This window comes from Phoenix dactylifera, chromosome 4, assembly GCF_051530095.1.
Source record: "Phoenix dactylifera cultivar Ajwa chromosome 4, Ajwa_hap1_PhDact_Kaust_v1.1, whole genome shotgun sequence".
Taxonomy (NCBI): Eukaryota; Viridiplantae; Streptophyta; class Magnoliopsida; order Arecales; family Arecaceae; genus Phoenix; species Phoenix dactylifera.
Genome location: NC_143193.1, coordinates 48,646,024 through 48,663,637, shown reverse-complemented (window position 1 = coordinate 48,663,637; position 17,614 = coordinate 48,646,024). Strand labels below are relative to the sequence as shown.

Here is a 17,614-nt window from a genome sequence, read left to right as displayed (position 1 = left end):
ATATACTGTTCATCAAAAAATGGAAGGAAAAGCAGCACTTAGAAATCAGAACTCTAGCACTTTGTAATCATGGGATCTTGCTTATTTTGTCTCCCTGCTTCTTTTAATCCATTTGGATTGTCTTTCATAGGTAAAATGTTATTTTGCTCATGAGATGAAGATACTTGTTTAGTGGAAATGATGAAGGCAATCCTTCGCAAGAGTTCTGCTTAAATAACTACAGCAACATATTTTGGAGACTCGGTTCAGATGTGATTTGTTTTCATCTGATAGCACCACAAAGTGCAGCTTCTAGTTTTGCAACAAGTTTCTGACACTTCTTTTGAAAAAAACATCGAGTAATGCTTTTGAATTAATCAGTTGTTTATTAAAAGGATATATAGATTGTTTAAATTAATTATACAAACTAATGGCTTTGTATCGAGGTTTTAAATACTGGTGCCGGATCTCGTAGTGGTTGTTTGCCAGAATGGTATGGCGCCGTTTATACATGGTAAAAGGCTACCCAAATAATGTGTATCAGTGCCAAAAAATTGCTGGAACTATAAAGAGTATCATTCATACTCTCTGTTCCGGCAAAATTTCAAACCTTGTTTTGAACAAATGGGGAGAGATCTAAATCACAAGTATATGAAAGTAAGATTGGATTGACAAAATATTTATTTTTTGTTCGTTCCAAATTATTATTGTTAAAAATATAGATTAAGAAGTGTGATGTGAGTTTTTTTTTTTTTGTTTTCATTTGGGTGCTAAATCATGTGTTAAAAGGGTAACCAAGGTCAGACACCCCATAAAAAAAAGGTCTGGTTGCTGGCTTCCCTTACAGGCTTACCTCCAGTTAAAGAGATATCTCGATGGAGAAGAATGATCGAAGGAGGTCTTACATTAATTGAATACTTAAGATAAATTTTCTTTCAGCATTGTGAATAAATTAGGTTTGCATTCTGTAACTTTGAAAGAATAAGTTTTCTTTGCACATTAGTAATTCTGGTTTATGGGTGACGGGGAGATTTATATTCCGGAAAACCCGATCCATATCCTCCATGTCCTAAAACCTGCATCTAGGACTTCTGGTGTTGGATTTAGATCTTAGAAAATCACTGGCACTTTATCAGGTCTGGTGTAATTTGCCCAAAGATAACGTATATTTGTGGAGAGAGCATTTGCTTCACTTGTTAGTCATCCATTCACAAAAATAAGTAATTTAAGGTCCATGCTAATAAGTTCTCTTGAGACCCTAACTCTTCTATTTAACCAATGAAAAATGAGGTCTACATGACAATATTGGAATTTTGTATGAGACACTCGGTGTTTATTATTTAACTGCGATCGATGGAATTATCTCCTTCAAACACCATGAACTTTCATCACTCTCAAGATCTATGGAGAATTTATAAGATCATGATGCTTAAGTCCCACCATGACTAAGTAATCAAGCTTTAAACATCAATACATCTGATCAGATAAACTGTTTAACATGTGACAAACATGCATAGTACTAGTATATTCTTGCAAATGGCATACTCTGCACTCCCTATGCTATCTCTATGTGAAGTTAGAACAGTTGTACTGCTCTGCTAGCCTTTTTGGTTTAAAATTAGAGGGGAAAGAAAGAGAAAAAAGTAGAGAGGATCAAAAAGATGACACCCATGGGAGAGGGCAGAATATGGTCAGTTATCCCACAATATTTTTCTTCAAGAGTAAACATATAACAAATGAAACCTACCGCAGAATTATTTATTTTCTGTTATTTACAAAGAGAATGAGTTTTTTTACCTTATAAATGGACATTAAGATGCAAGAGCGCGTATTTCATCATATATGTTCCAGATGTAACTTTGGAGGCCATTAATGGTGAGTTTTAGGCAGTTGAAGTACCTCAATCATTTATATACACCTACCTCAACAAACATTGCAAACTGCAATCCACTCAATAGATTCACAGATTTCTGACTTGTACTCATCAAATAGTCCCAAAACATTTTGGCAACCTTCATGAGCACTGAAAATAGGTAGTGCCCCAAACAACTGCAGATCGTTCTCTTGCTCAAAACAATATTTAGTTTTGCCATCAGATGAAGACTAAAATCCTAAGCAGCAAAAATGCAAAGCAATAGAGAACACCCTCAACCCACAATAAGTTAATAAGTTAACTTGTACATTAGGCATCTCTCATCTACAATAGATATTACATCGAGCACGACTCATAATCCTGTACAAACACAGAGAATGCATGTGCCAAACAAGTTGGCTGGAACATTTGTATCCAATAACCAAGTACACAAGTTGGCGAGAAATAGAAGAGAGTCAAAAGTTTTATTTATCAAAAACAGAGAAATGTTTCTGGACAATTGAGTTAAGTAATTTACAGAACAGTATCATATCTGCAGGTGAGTCATTCTCCCATACATAACATCAATCCATGTTTCGGAGATTCTTCGCTTTGTTTTTTATGTAGAGATTCTTTGCTTTCAGTAATCCTTAGCTGCCTGATATATGCCCTGAGAAAGAAAAGAAATGTTCATTTCCAAGGATTAGACAAGTGGAAGCAGTGGCATGACAAAAAGAACTAATTTTTCTAAGGGGAAGAAATGTCTTACCACCAATATATAACTCCTAATTATAGGCATGCATATTTCTCACTGTTTTCATCTGTATATCAAAAAGCAGAATTTTAAGATCAGATAGAAACTTTGAAAAGCATTAATATCTCAGTTGTGTACTTATGTTGGTGAATATACTGTGTGAGTAGAAAAGCTGTTGTTTAATTGGCATTTGTTAATCCAAAAAACAATGCATATATAAATATGGTAAGAGGACTCTGCATGCTTTCCAGAAGCTTCACCTATATAAACGGAACTACAGAACTATGTCATAACCATCCAGCCTTATCCCAACAATTTGGCATTGGCTCCATGAATCCCATTTGCCAAAACTGAGAATAGGACTATAACATAAAAACAGAGTAAGGACTATAGTCTATACTCTATACTATATAATACTCACTGCTCTGAAGGACCTGTGATTGGGAGTACATAATACAAGCAGACTCGTTCTGATATGCTTGATTAGTAATGCAAAATGGTGGTTGTGGTGAACTCGAAACCAATGGTTCCTGCAAAAGCAAAATGCGAACATTAATGTCCAATAAATGATATATAGATTAAAGGCTTATTCTTATTTAGCAAGGTATAGAGTAATTAAAAGCCAACTGGACCATCACCAGCAGTTAACAGCCTTCTCTCCCCTTGAAAGAGGTTCATGGTCTGAATCTCGAGGGGACTTCAAATGCCTTTACCAAGAAGTGTGGTGCATGCAATATGGAGATTGCAGAGCACACGGGTTCGAAGTGGGAACAAAGATGTAAGCCTAAATAAATATTCAATACATGACCTTGGTTCCCTGGCCCCTTGTAACTAACCCACAAGAAAAACTATAAAGTGATTAAAAATCTGACTGAACGTTAGTATGCCATGAGATCTTGATAGGTGCACAGACATGGTGGAGCATGCATGGAGTCCAAAAGATCAGAGTGATACATATTTGAACTATTAGCCAGTAAGAAATAACACATTTACCATACCAACAATATTCAGAAACTATTCACTTTTCAATATCTACACATTTTTAGAAATTAATTTATATCAATGCAATCACTTCTCTATTCAATAGGTGACCAAACTTATACTTCAATCAACCTCAACCATATAAATTTTGGAGTTTGAGCACACATAAGCCCTGTCTAATCCACAGAAAAAAATTGCCAAAATGTACAAAATATTCTGGTTTCTTCATCTGTCATTGTCAGGACTCATCCCATCCTCCCTGTCATGAAGCTTTTAGTCTGTTCTTCCATGGAATGGACTCTACAGCCCTGAAGGCAATAGCACTAGTCCTTTCTAAAGGTCATCAGCCATGAATGATCCCCTCTCAGCAAAAGCATCAAAGGCTTAATTTCTGATTCCTACTTGCGAATTTACATGTCAGATTTTATCATCTTGGGATTAGGTTTTACTTTTGTTTCAAATCAGCAGAACTATAAAAGTCATAGTGACAGTCCTGATGATTTTGCCATACCTTCATGATGCTATGAACATATACATGGGCATGAGTTGCAGCTGTTTTCTATTTTCAGAGACTGTTATAGCCGCATCATTATATGACATTCATTGATGAAGCTTGTTCGCATAATTATTGTTCTAAACTAAGGTTTTAATGCCTGTACTCATCTTCCAGAAAACAACATTCATCTTAACAGTAGAGTATAATTTCAATTATTCATTGTATTTTGAAAGGTCAGTAGTCCAAACTGTCTAGGTATAAGAAAGCAATGAAATGTTTGCTCAAAACAACTATATTCATTGTAAGAATCACTAATTTGGTAAATTTAAATCATTATCTATATTTCTGTTCATAATAAAGGCTTTACATGCCTTAAAACAACTATAATTGATTGGCATAGAATTACTCTCCATGGTGCCTTCCAGTTACATACTTAAAATTATTCTTCAGACGAATAAAAAAGATGTTAAATATATGATCAGACATCTACTGTATCACCATCTAATTTCTATTTGATCTAAACAATTATGTCCACTTTCAAGGTCTTTATTTGGCACTTGAAAAACACTTGGTACACCAATATGTGTGCACATTACTAAATTGCTACCTGACCACCCATTGTAGGAAATTGCAGTGATAAGTATCTAGCAGGAGGCCATTGTTGATACTGATTGCTAGAGGCTGCCAACTGGGAGTCAATTGTTATCGGTGCACCAGTTCCAGATGCAACTGCTGCATCAGTAGACAGACCTGTAACCAATCAACATAAATAATTTTTAAAAAAATGGCTAGTATCTAGTACCATGCATGCACGCACACGTAAGAATTTCACAAACCTTTTCTTGCTTTCTTCTCTGTACTCCTGTCTAGTGCACTTCTAACCCTACAACGACGGCGTTCTTTATCCTTCTTAAAGCTAGTTGCCTTCTGATTCACAAACGTTCTAATTTCTTTGTTTCCCACAATGATATTCTCAACTTGATCATCAGATGACTCTGATGATAGCGTATCATGAGCTCTATTCTGCAAAGCAAGATCCAATTTTTTCATAAGTTTTTCAGCTTCCTCTATGGCAACAGCATATGCTTCTTGGCACTTTGAGCCCTTTGCCATAATCTGCCCATAAACATGTCCTAGAGAGGTATATCGGCTAGCAATAGCAACTGTAGGATCAATTTCAGATGAACCATCATAATAGTTTATTGATAACCCAACCTTCACATCCTTCCTCCACCTCTTCAGGATGTACTTTTCTGGAATTTCCTTGATATTCTTATGGTCAAGAACTTTCAGTGCATGTGAACAGAGTATACCAACAAATTCAAACTTCTTGCAACTACACGAAACTGTGTCATTTGATAGGTCATACCTAACATAGGTTGTCCTTTGTTTCTCCACATTGGTAACCTCATATACAGAAGCTGTCCCTTCATCTCCACAATTTTTTATGACACAATCCACATACAGCTGGAACTCCTTCATAAACATCTCATAGATCTTAGGTGTATAAATGGATGCTGCTTGCTTCAACAACCGTGAAAGAGGCACCTCAGGGGTTGACTGAATAGCATGAAAGTCAGCTTCTAACTCATTGTAATGCCGATCCTCAACTAGCCTCTCATAGCGCTTGAAAAAAGAGAGAAGGTCCTTGTCAGGATTTAAGCATGTTTTTATGACACCATTTATGTGTTCAGTTCTCTGGGTACTTTTCATGTCAGCACAAAATATTTCCCTTCCATACACCACTGCCCATTTTTTCCTGTCTTCATACATTTTGGACAACCATGCATTTTCTGTGAGATTGTATTCTTCTAACATTTTTTGCCATGCTGATATGAACTCATCTTCATACTCACAGTCATAAACACATCTGCTGAAGTCAGTTTCAAAACTTGGGGAGGATTGGAAAACATGATTTAGATTCTTAACTGCATTTTGGTACACAAGCCACACACACAGACGATATGTTGTGTTTGGCCAGACTTCTTGTATGGCTTTTATGAATGCTGCATCTTCATCTGTTAAGATTACCCGTGGAGCTTGTCCATTCATTGCCTCTTGAAAAGCTGTGAATAACCATCTGAAAGTTTCCATAGTATCATCATACAATAATGCTGCACCAAAAATGACAATTTGCTTATGATTGTTCACCCCTGTGAACTGTGCAAATGGTCTACCATAATCATTTATCTTATAGGATGTGTCAAAACATACTACATCACCAAAGTGTTCATAGTCGATCTTCGATCTAGCATCTGTCCAGAATACATTTGTTATTTGATCTTTCATATCAAGTTGTATGGCGGAGTAAAACTGTTGATCCTCGGCAGCCTTCTTTTGTAAGTAGTGTGTTATTGCTCCAGCATCACCCAACTTCATTTCATGTTGACGAAGCCCATGCAAATAATTTTGGAAACCACTGGGAGTACAAGGAAGCATCTTATGGCCTTCACTAGTATTGAAAAGTAAGTCGGATGTTGATTTAGAATTTACCCCTGCTGTCGTTGCATGTGCTCGTGATCTTTGGGAGTCGTTCCACTCCCTTTGTGATCTTAATAAATGCACCTTCTTTGATGATGCAAGTTTATGATTGTGCTCTGGCTGGAATCGATGCACACAAAATTTACCATTTTTTAAGCGTTTAATGCCTATGTGAGCATTGCAACCAGTTCTCACATCTGTCCGTAAAAACTTTGCATCCTTATCAAATGGACTACCTTTATAATAACCTTCCTTGTAACAAACAAATCTTCTTAATTTAATCTCCCCGGATTTGCTTCGAGTCATATTCTGCTTTCTTATACTGAAGCCAATTCTCCTTGCATATTCATTGTAGAACTGATACGCTTGCTCATCACTGTCGAACAACATTCCAACTTTTGGCTCGAAATCCTCTTTCGGAATGTCATTTGGCGACTGCTCCTTTTCCTTTCCATTCCCATCATGTGGGGCATCAGCATTTTCCACTTGATTCTGATCATCAACCTTTCCACCAACGTCTCTGCGATGCTCATTTTCAGTGTCTTTTGCTTCTCCAGCATCGCCAGCCTGCTCTGTATTATCCATGCTTCAAAAGCAACCCAATTATGTCAAAGCCAGCCTCTCTGTACAATAAACAACTGAGGATTAAAAGATAAAGCATAAATGGAGAACAGATAGAATAATTTACAAGATGTTGCTACCCGAAATTACAATGAGAACATGGCAATAATTCAGAAAGGTTGAATTTTTCAACTATCATTCCGTACTTTACCAAGCAATAACTTGCTTCATTTGTCAAAATGCATTATTTTCAACACAGAGGTCATGACAAAGACTAAATTTCAAAAAAATCCTAAGTAACTGAAATAAAAGAAAGGCTACAGTTAAAACACTACCACTCCCATTCTCCCAATGCGTTAAAAAAATAAAAAAAAATAAAAAGGAATGCTTAATACAAGCAATCATAGTCGCAAAACTTCCAGAAAATAATTAAAAACCAGACTTTTTGGGTGTTTTAACTTCATTTTTCTAGGCCGGTAAACGACGCTCGCATCCAAGAATTATAGTATTTCAGTTCCTGAGGATCGGGGGAGAAAAATATTATTTCGAGAAGAGACTGGAGACCTTAAAATAATCTCTTAGATTTTACTCACCTCCGAACGCAAAGAAGAAAGTCGGCCTCGCGGAAGCGAACGTTGGAGCGCGGGAGCAGAGAAGTCGATTAGAAAACGCGAATGCCAAGGCCGGGAGACAAAGTGGGGAACGGCGACCGCCGCTGCGACCGCAGCCGCCTGCGATCGCCTCCGCCGCCAGCAGCGCCCTGGATGCGGCGGAGAGGGTGTAGTTTTCTGCCGTTCCTAGAGGAGGATCGGCGGGGAAATATTATTTCGAGAAGAGACTGAAGATCTTCAAATAAAATCTTAGATTTTTCTCACCTCCGAACGCAAAGAAGAAAGTCGGCCTCGCGGAATCGAAGGGTGGAGCGCGGGAGCAGAGAAGTCGATTAGAAAAACGCGGATGCCAAGGCCGGGAAGGGGAAGTGGAAAACGGCGACCGCCGCTGCCACCGCAGGCGCCTGCGATCGCCTCCGCCGTCCAGCAGCGCCCTAGATGCGGCGGAGAGGGTGGCGTTTACCGGCGTTCCTAGCGGAGGATCGGCGGGGAGGCGGCGAGGAGAGGAAGGGGAAAACGGGTGGTGATGGGAGAACGGTGAGGACCCAGTTCGCAACGGGAGAAGGAACGGGATGGGAGTTCCTGAATTTTTCGCTCATCGCGCTTTGACGCGATCCCGCCACGTGCTGGGGAAAGCAAAAGACAAAAAAAGGGGGCTCGTTCGTGTGACAGCTGGGCACGCTAGTTTCACGGGTTCGATAACATGCGGCTATCGCAGTTAGGCGCCTGGCCTCTCGACCAAATGCGACCGCAGGTGCCTGCGGATTAATCCACACCCTTCATTCCTTCTTTGGACGCTGTTTAAGCTGCGGCCGCCTACATTTCCTCTCCCCACAACCTGTTTATCTTTATGGGTGGATTTTGTTGAGCTCAGACATAGCTAAAGCCCTGCTAATGCTCACAAAATTTAACCAAGGAAAGCCCGGTGTTGCTCAGAAATTTAACTAAGTGTACATCTAAACCGTCATTGTGATAATTACTGAATTTAATAGTTGTATAAAATGAGTCCACCGCATATACATGAGAGAACTTGAAATTAGCTATACTCCATTGAGTTGGGGTGGCAACATATTTATTCTTTTTCTTCTTTGTCGTGAGTATTTCCGAAGGAGTCGACCTTTTACGCCGCCCAATTTGTAATGTTGCATGAGTCCCAGCTTGTGGGTCTGTTGGTAGAAATAATAAGAATCCACAAAGATTTTTCTCGTGCTCTCCATCCCATGGGATTCGAGCTCGGAGTGTTGGATTAATATGTGTCATGCTTAATTATGCAGATTCAATAAAAAATTCAGTCTGAACCTGCTAGATCATCCGAACAAGTGCTAGATTTGCTTGGTAAAAATTAAAAGCATAGGATAACAAAAAAAAAATAAATATAGTATTGGCCATAGAGCTAATCTTTTTTGGGCAAACTTTTTCTTTATAAACAACAAACTTTTTAAGTTTAGCCATATAGGCAAAAAGAATCTATACAAGAAGGGTATTGATGTTGTTTGCTCCAACTTTAAAAATTAAGAATTTGATTGGATAAAAATACCTAGAGTCTAATTAACTCTTAGTGCATGGTATCAACCTGAACTAGCTTATACTCAAATCACCAAAATGAAAAGAAAAGAAAAACTAGCTTGTATTTAAGTATAGTTATCCACTTATTCTATTATTGGGGCTAGAGCTTATGGACTTCATTATATAGTGGAAAATGAGCTTTCGATTTATTGAAAGTATTGTTCATATAAATCAGTATGCATGCATGCAAATTTGTAGTAAGGATATAGATACTTACTCAACCGGCTTGTGAAATCCTATATAAAAAAAAATGACAAAGGGTTTGAAATCATACATGTATGGTCAAATTGGGTCATGTGCAATTAGATGGATTGTGTTAGATGGGACCAACTCAAAGAGGTTTTTCATAAGTGATATAAACAATTTTGTGTCCTAGTGAACATTAGACTTAGCTGTACACAAGGCTACAATAGGGGATGCATGATGCACATAAATATGAAAGGAAAAAATCAGTGAAAAGAGAGATATGTGGCAATTTGATAATTACGAGTTTTTGTTATAGCAATGATGTAGATGATTGATTTTTATCGCTCAACAAAATCTATTGCAAGTCAAGTGCTTTTGCATTTGATTGGTAGATGAATTGGTACTTTATTAGTAATAATTTGTTCAAGGCTAAAACATGCAAGTGATTTAAGCCTTTATCAGTAACTATTTTCTCATATGCAATATACAATTTTTCCCTAATAGCATTTACATGCCTTTTAATTTTCTTTTATTTTTTTGGTTGAGCCGAGGCATGAGATAAATATGTCAAACATAAATGTTTGAACTAAGTTTTTGAGATATTATGGATTTATTCAGGTTATAGTGTACACTTATACAATATGGACATTTAATATAGTTAAAAATTTGACTTTTGTGTTATATCCATATTCAAGCCATGTCTATAAACTTTCATACAATGGAAGGGGATCGAATTTACTTTTATATATGATTTAAAATATTAGACACTATAATGCTGTAACACCAATTATAACAATTTTGAAGAAGGTCTACTATATCATATACACCAATTAAACATATTTAAATAATAATAATTATTCAACAACTATTATAAATGGGAATAAACGCTATCATTCATCATTTGAAGTGTTCACTAAAATATATAATAATTTAGAAATCAAAAAATATTTTCAATTGGAAAAATAGTAATTGATTTTTTTTTTTGAGTTTACACATCGATATTGTAGTACTTTAGGGCAACTAACAGTCATTGTGGCAAAAGAAACTTGGCCAAAAAGAGTACAAACACGAGATCAAATCTAGGTCCTAATATCCAACCCCAATAATTTTACCAACTTAACTAGTTACCCTCTAACTTGCAATAAATATATAAACTTATTTACATAACACGATTGCAATACTATCAGACGAACATAAGTTGTTGTATGGTATATAAATCTCAAATGCAAAGATTTTGCTGATATACATTAGTAATTATACTACTCCTTAATCATGTTTTTAGACAAATATGTTAAGCAAGAAGTTTAAAACATCCACATTGTTAACTATTTGTTGATTATGACGGTATTAAGATAAATCTCATTCAGACTATTTGGAATAAACACAAAATAAAATAGGGTTAATTATGCTAAAAATTATTCTTGTTTCACAAATAGGGCCTTATTTGAAAATAATAAAATGACTCTAGTACTCTTCTAAAATAACAATTCATTGCTTATTTGAAAACCATAAACCCCTTACGTGTCCCAACTGACCAAGTAACTTCCTAACAAATAGAGAAAGTGGAGAGTTTTTTATTTCACTATAAAGTACAACCTGATTTTTTATTACATATATCAGGTAGTGACTTAAAAATCATTATGCTGAAAGTATGAAAATATACTTAAATTTAATAAAAATATAAATTCTAAGAAAATTCATGCCCTTTTTTATGTGTCATTTTTGTGTGAGGGCTCGTTTGGTTCGCAGGAAAAAAAAGAAAAAAATTGTGGTCAACCAAAAAATAATGAGATTCTTCTTATTTGGTTGGAATTTTCAAAAAAAAATAATAAAAAAAGTTGTATTTTGGTTTTCATATTTTATGAAATTTTTTTTTCTATGAGAAATATGAGAAAGTTACTTTTTTCATGAGCCGAAAATTACTCTATTTTTATTTTTTCTCAAAAAACTCTGAGACATTAAAGATTTAATTTTTATTAAAAATATAATAAAAATTATACATAATTTTCTAAAAAAATATATAGCCAATCAAACATAAATACTCTGAAAATTTATAACTTTTCTATTATCAATCTATCAAAATTATATTTCTAGGAGCAAAAAAAAGCTTCCCGCGAAAATACCTATCCTCTTCTAAATGAAGAAGATAAAAATTCTCTCGAAGATCGTAATTAATTAGATCGCCTCTTCCTCCTTAATTAGATCGTCTCTGCCTCCTTCCCTACCTCCCGGTTGCGGCGGAGGAACCTCTAGAGAAGACCCTATTCGGCTGTCTGCGCGCCCGCGAGTCTCTTCGGCGTCCCAAGGTATAATGTCCCTCCTCCGGATTATTTTTTAGCATAGGCCGGGAGGGCTTGTCTGGTAAGAGGGCAACGAGGCCGGACTTGAGGGAGAGGGAGAGGGAGAGGTGGGGGTCGTCGGGGGTAGTCGGGAGATTTGGAGGAGGGGCGGGAGAAGAAGAAACCGCGGAGGGCTTCTTCTCCTTTGCCAAATCCTTTCCGGTCGGGCGGCAGGGAGAGAGAGCAAGGAGGCGAAGGGGATTTGGGGCGAGGGCCTTTTCTTGGGCCGGGACCTTAGGCGACCGCCTCAGCCGCCCAAGGACCAAGGATTCTTGTGCGGAAATTTGTGGTGCGATCTCATGGCGTCGGAAATCGAGTCGGATAAATCTTTTCTTTGATTTTAGTCGTCATCCAAAGCGATCGGAAATCGACCTCTCTTGTCCTTTAAATTCCTGTTCCCCTGCGTCCGGCTTTTTCTAGTTCGAAAAGGAGAATCCCTCCGACATCCAATGGAAGACGACGCTGCGACCACAGCTAGGGTTTCAGTCGAAGCACCGGCTTCGTCTCCGGCCGACGGAGAAGGAGGAGGGGAAGGGAGAGGAAGAGAAAAGGAAGAATGGGAGGAGGCCGATGAGGGGGAGGAAGGGGACGTGGAGGAGGAGGGCTACAGGCTAGGGTTAGATGATGAGACGGACCTTCAGGACTTCGTCGGGGAGGACACCCATGGGGTTGAGCTCTACCAGCAACTTGAGCGGCTGGAGTACGAAGCCCTCGCCCCGAAGAAGCGCAAGGCCCTCCACGAGCAAGAGAACTGGTAAAGAACCCCTTTTTTTTTTTATCTTTCTCACTTTTTTTTCGGTTTTTTTCCATAACTTTACGATATAAAAAACAAATCTTTTTTTTTTCCTTGTATCTTTGTGTTTTTGCGTTAAAGAACCGATGTTTTTTTGTTGTTTTCTCACTTTTTTGGTCATATTCTTGTATTTCAGTGGTAAAGTTTGAATATTTTCTTATCTCTATTCACCTTGTCATTCGTATCTTTCTGTTCTCATTCTAAAGGGTCTCTCTAATTGTTTTCCTTCTTCGTATATCCTGTTTATTCTAGTAGTGGCGAGACCACCAAGAAGCCAAAACGGGGGGAGGAGGATAAGGATAGGGAGAGGATTTTAGAAAGGGGGTCGGCTTCCGGTCTGGAAGACAGAGGAGTTGTAGAGATGGAGGAAGATGAAGGAAGGGAAGGAGGAAGAGAGGTAGAAGAGGAGGAAGAATGGGAGGAGGAAGAGGAAGGAGAGGAAGGGGAAGAAGAGGAGGGATACAGGTTACAATTTGATGGAGAGATGGATCCTCTGGACTTCGTTCAGGAGGATGCCAATGGGGTCGAGCTTTACCAGCAATTTGAGCGGCTTGAGTATGAAGCCCTCGCTGAAAGGAAGCGCAAAACCCTCCACGAACAACAGAGCCGGTAAAAGACCAGTCTTTTCTGCATCCTTTGTTCTTCATGTTAGTTCAGTCGTATTAAGAAACTAATCTTCTTTTTTAGGAATCTTTGTTTCCTGTAATGACTGTTTTTGATTGAGAATTTTCTGTTCTATTTATGTTTCTAAGACTTCTTAGTTATTCTAGCAGTGGCGAGTCCACAAAGAAGCCAAGGCAGGAGGAGTTTTTGGGTGTGACAATGGAAGAGATCAATGAAATGATGAATTTTGGTTCCCGGAGAAGATCAAAAACTGTATGGCATGTCGGTTAATACTCTCTCTCAGTAACCATTGTTTTTTTTTGATATATGTGGTACGTAGGATGAGAAAACCGAAGAAAGATTAAGTAGATCTGACACGTGGTAGTAAAAAATGATTTGTCATTGGTGACCGTCTTTGTTATAATGCATCAAATTTGTGGGATTAGGTGATGATATAGGGAGAGACATGATGTTAGTCTGAAGTATATGCTGTACCTAGACCAAAAACAAGCATCATAGCAACTAGTTTGTATGGCATGTCCTTGTTGCATGGTTTTAGTTTCAGAAACCTGTATGTGCATTTGTGATGATATTGTTGTTCCAAATAATTTCACTGGCAACTGACTAATTTTGTTCCTTTGAGCAGCCTAAGAAAAGGGGAAGAAAGAAGGGGTCGAAGAATAAGCTTAGCCCTGAAGTCAGTAGAAAAATTGGAGATGCTACTCTTCATTATGCATCTGGAGATTATGATGAGGTGAGAATTTTTCTTGACCATTACACTCATGGATTTTCATTAGAACAAGCTTCAAAGATTATAGCTTACTCTAGTGAAATTGTCTGTAGTCTGTGACTCTGTACTATGCTTTGCTTCATCATTGCTGGGGCGAAAAAGTCTGTGCCAATTGTAACAGAAAACAAAACGGAAAGAAAGAGGAAAAACATATAAAAAGTCTTCTTTTTATTGTGATACAGAATTAAGAAAATATAAGGAAGAAGAGAAAGAGGAGACGACAAAGGAAGATTGGAATGAAAAAAATTGAGGAAGGGATAAGCACAGAGAAAACAAGAATAACAAGAAAAGATGGAGAGAATAAAGCTTGATAAAAAAATTGATATATAGATAATGCAATATGATAATAAACAAAGGAAGAAGAAAAAGATAAGGGGAAGGAATGAGGAAGAAATGGGGAAAAAGATGAGGAAGAAGAGGAGACGACAAAGGAAGATTGGAACGAAAAAAATTGAGGAAGGGATAAGCACAGAAAAAACAAGAATAACAAGAAAAGATTGGGAGAATAAAGCTTGATAAACAAATTGATATATAGATAATGCAATATGATAATAAACAAAGGAAAGAAGAAAAAGATAAGGGGAAGGAATGAGGAAGAAAAGGGGAAAAAGATGAGGAAGAAGAAGAAGAGAAAGAAAATAGAGGGAAAATAGGGGATAAAAGAAGACAAGAGGGACTGCTTGGCAACAAGTATGGGCTAGTTGAATTAGTAAGACACATAGATGCCTTGTTGTGCATGCGCACATGTGGGCATATAGAGACACCGCCTGTAAAGGGGTTTACAGAAGTGAGAAGTGATATTACTTGGATCTTTAGACATAAGCTATTAGGTATCATAATTGGAAAATGTTATTATTATTAATAACTCCATGTAACTCATTAATAATAAGTTTAAGACACACACACACATACACACACACACACACAACTTAAACAGACCACTTAAACATACAAATATTAATAACATATGCCAAAGCATTTATATTTTCATAAAATAATGGACTAAACAACTTCCTTATCTATCATTTCTTAGTCAACTAGGTGGCTGCCAATGAGTATGACGATATTCTAGATCCATTATCTTATTTCTCAATCTCTATCAATTGCATACACATGAAAATAATGTCGGTGGTTGCACTTCAATTCTAATGGATTCTAGAGGCATTGATGAAGTAGTTTCCACTATAACCTTAACATGTTCATGAATTATTTCTTTTCAGCCTTTCAAAATAAAATCCTTTCATGGGGACTGGACCTGGATAACCCAGATAAGGTGTAGGAATAAGTCTGTTCGGAAATCATTGATTATTGATGGCGAATTTATTTTATATGAATGTAATGACCATTTTCAAATAGTTTAATGATTCTTTTTCTTTTCTTTACTTTACTTTTATGGCCTTGAAGAATTCTCCATGGTTATTCCTTCTGTAAGTTGTAAATTATTTACTTCCGGAATGGAACCAAAGTAAAATAGTGCATGGCTTGTTGCATCAAGGATTATTATATGGATAATCTATGTAGTTTTGCAACAACATATTTGTCCATTATGTCACAATAAAAGAATCTGTGTTTGATGTTCATTTTTGATATTTGAATACAGGCGATTCCTTTACTGGAAGAGGTTGTCAGGCTTGCACCAAATTTGCCTGATGCATACTATGTACTTGGTCTAATCTATGACGCTAAAGGTGACAAGAAAAAAGCTTTAAACTTTCACATGATTGCTGCACATTTGACACCCAAGGACCCATCTCTGTGGAAAAAGCTTGTAGCCTGGTCAATGTGAGCTCTCTTTATGATCTTATCCCTTGCAATTTCAGGTCAATGGAAGCATTTCCAAATCTTTTTTCTAGATTTTTCCCCCCAGTTCATAGTTTTTCTTTCATCTTACTAGTTATATTACTATCAGAGACTTAAACCATTACCGTTTAAACTAAACTCAATCAACTGAATTTTGTTCATTTTAAATTTCAATTTTAATTCATACATGGCATGAAAATCTCTTTCCTCCCTACTTGGCTTTTGATTTACTGATTGGCGTCTTTACTGTGAGGCTATTATGTCCCTTTTTTTTTCAAAAAAAAAAGGTTTCTGTAATTGGCTTCTGTTTTACAATGACGTCTCTAGTGAATGATTTTTTTTAACTAGGATCTATTACCAAAAAGTACCAAAGAGATAAATGAAGAGACGTAAGTGAATAAGAGGTGGTTAGATGAAGCAAAGAGGTGCTTTTAGGGTGTTGTGTGGTCAACATATTATCTCGCTGATCCAAATGAAAGATTTGTAGAATGACCAGAAGGGCAGCACTGTTGTATGACTTGGAATGTTGGATGATAAATAGAGGTTCAGAGGCCAAGTTAAATATAGAAGAAATGGAATGTTGAGATCGGCGTCGTTAAACTAGTTAGGATAGCGTGAGAAATCACTATACTAAAAGAGTTGTTGGACTTGCTCATGTTTATGATAAAGTGATAGAGAATTGATTAAGATGGTATAGGCATATAACATGAAGATCTGGTGGGCTCCACTAAGGAGTGCTTCAATCTTTTGTTAAAATATAGAAAAAGAGGAGAGTAATACCTAAAATAACATGGATGAAAGTTGTCAATTGTGGTAAAGGATGTGAGGAAGCTTGAAATAGTACTAGAGGTAGCCCAAAATAATAATTTCTTGCAGAATGAGGTTTTGCATAGCCAAGAGCAAATAGTTAGGACTAGGCTTGATGGTTATGGTTCTGGTTATCCCTTGTGACTGTGTAATGATCAAATAAATTTAACACCTTGAACCATATTGACTGATCTAGTTGGTTATTACTAGTTATATATGATTATGTGAGGGAACTAGTCACTATTCCACCGTGGAAATCTTCTTCCATACTGAATTTCTATTTTCTTTAAACTCTTTCCCTCGTTACTTCAACTAACACTTTCTGCTTTTAATTGTTGTTGACTTACTCATTTTTGAACCTCAATATTGCAATTACCTATGTAATGACTCATTATGAAAACTGAAGGGATGTCAATGGGTGCTTTTGCATTATACTCGCTGTTGTTTTGTCATCTAAATTGGGGTTCATTGGTCTATTTTAATGACTATATAATACACATTTGAAGCAAATTCTGATGCTCAGAATGGTATCACATAGAAAATTTGACTCTCTGACCATATTTGATTTATTCACCTTTCAGCTCACTCTCTCAGCAATACAAGTGATATGCCTTTTCCAAATATGGGCATTTTTTCAATTCCTTGTGCTGCCTTCATAACCTTCAAGTTCTATAGTTGCTCTTGGCCCAAGATATAGAACTTGCCTGGTCATTTTCGAAAAACTGCAGCCTGTGGTCTCTTTTTTTAAGTAAAGTGTACCCTAGTATGTGGTTCTCAGCCTATTTATTGCAAGTATTTCACCTTCTAATTTCTTTGTCCACCCTTGGCCCTTACTAGTTTTGAGATTGCAGGGCGTATTTTTTGTAAGTTACGGATTCTGATAACTAGATAATTTGCTTATCACCTATATTAGTAGTACGCGGCTTGGGACTCTGTTTAAAGCTATGATATTGTTGAACATTTACTAGGATGGGATGGAGGCACATATGCACATATGCTGTATGTGTGGTAGCAA

The 17,614-nt window shown here is 37.0% G+C and overlaps 2 protein-coding genes across 15 annotated transcripts in view; one reads left to right on the top strand and one right to left on the bottom strand.

The window, feature by feature from the left end:
- Positions 1–2,286: 2,286 nt before the first annotated feature.
- Positions 2,287–8,374, bottom strand: LOC103704754 (protein FAR1-RELATED SEQUENCE 5-like). 3 transcript variants are annotated; one of them, XM_017842213.5, is made up of 8 exons: positions 7,980–8,325; positions 7,698–7,901; positions 7,547–7,621; positions 4,899–7,166; positions 4,670–4,812; positions 3,007–3,115; positions 2,601–2,652; positions 2,287–2,501 (listed from the first exon to the last, which is right to left on the bottom strand). In XM_017842213.5, exons 4-7 carry the CDS (start codon positions 7,126–7,128, stop codon positions 2,621–2,623), a joined length of 2,514 nt encoding a protein of 837 aa, XP_017697702.4. In that variant the 5' UTR covers positions 7,129–7,166; positions 7,547–7,621; positions 7,698–7,901; positions 7,980–8,325; the 3' UTR covers positions 2,287–2,501; positions 2,601–2,620. The 3 variants fall into 3 exon arrangements, with proteins under 3 accessions (XP_017697702.4, XP_008786389.4, XP_008786391.4); XM_008788167.5 differs by lacking the exon at positions 7,547–7,621 and having other exon boundaries at positions 7,980–8,374; XM_008788169.5 differs by lacking the exons at positions 7,547–7,621; positions 7,698–7,901 and having other exon boundaries at positions 7,980–8,333.
- A 3,258-nt stretch (positions 8,375–11,632) lies between these two features.
- Positions 11,633–17,614, top strand: part of LOC103704755 (tetratricopeptide repeat (TPR)-containing protein) — a 31,875-nt gene continuing 25,893 nt past the window's right edge. For 2 of the 12 annotated variants that reach the window (XR_015977303.2, XR_015977304.2), the window contains exons 1-5: positions 11,650–12,560; positions 12,852–13,208; positions 13,370–13,484; positions 13,849–13,956; positions 15,593–15,774. Coding sequence is in view for 9 of the 12 variants with exons in the window: in XM_039133598.3 (XP_038989526.2) it covers positions 12,256–12,560; positions 12,852–13,208; positions 13,370–13,484; positions 13,849–13,956; positions 15,593–15,774 (1,067 nt within the window). In the remaining 3 variants the exon portion in view is untranslated. Of the gene's footprint in view, positions 12,561–12,851; positions 13,209–13,369; positions 13,485–13,848; positions 13,957–15,592; positions 15,775–17,614 lie in introns of all 12 variants that reach the window. The other 10 variants (XM_017842211.5, XM_088720287.2, XM_039133598.3 and 7 more) reach the window with 10 other exon arrangements.

Coding starts and splice junctions, on each gene's coding strand:
- LOC103704754 (XM_008788167.5), bottom strand. CDS start 7,128: ATGGATAATACAGAGCAGGCTGGCGATGCTGGAGAAGCAAAAGACACT. Junction 4,813..4,898: donor AGAGAAGAAAGCAAGAAAAG/GTTTGTGAAATT, acceptor GATTGGTTACAG/GTCTGTCTACTGATGCAGCA. Junction 3,116..4,669: donor TTCCTACAATGGGTGGTCAG/GTAGCAATTTAG, acceptor TTGCTTTTGCAG/GAACCATTGGTTTCGAGTTC.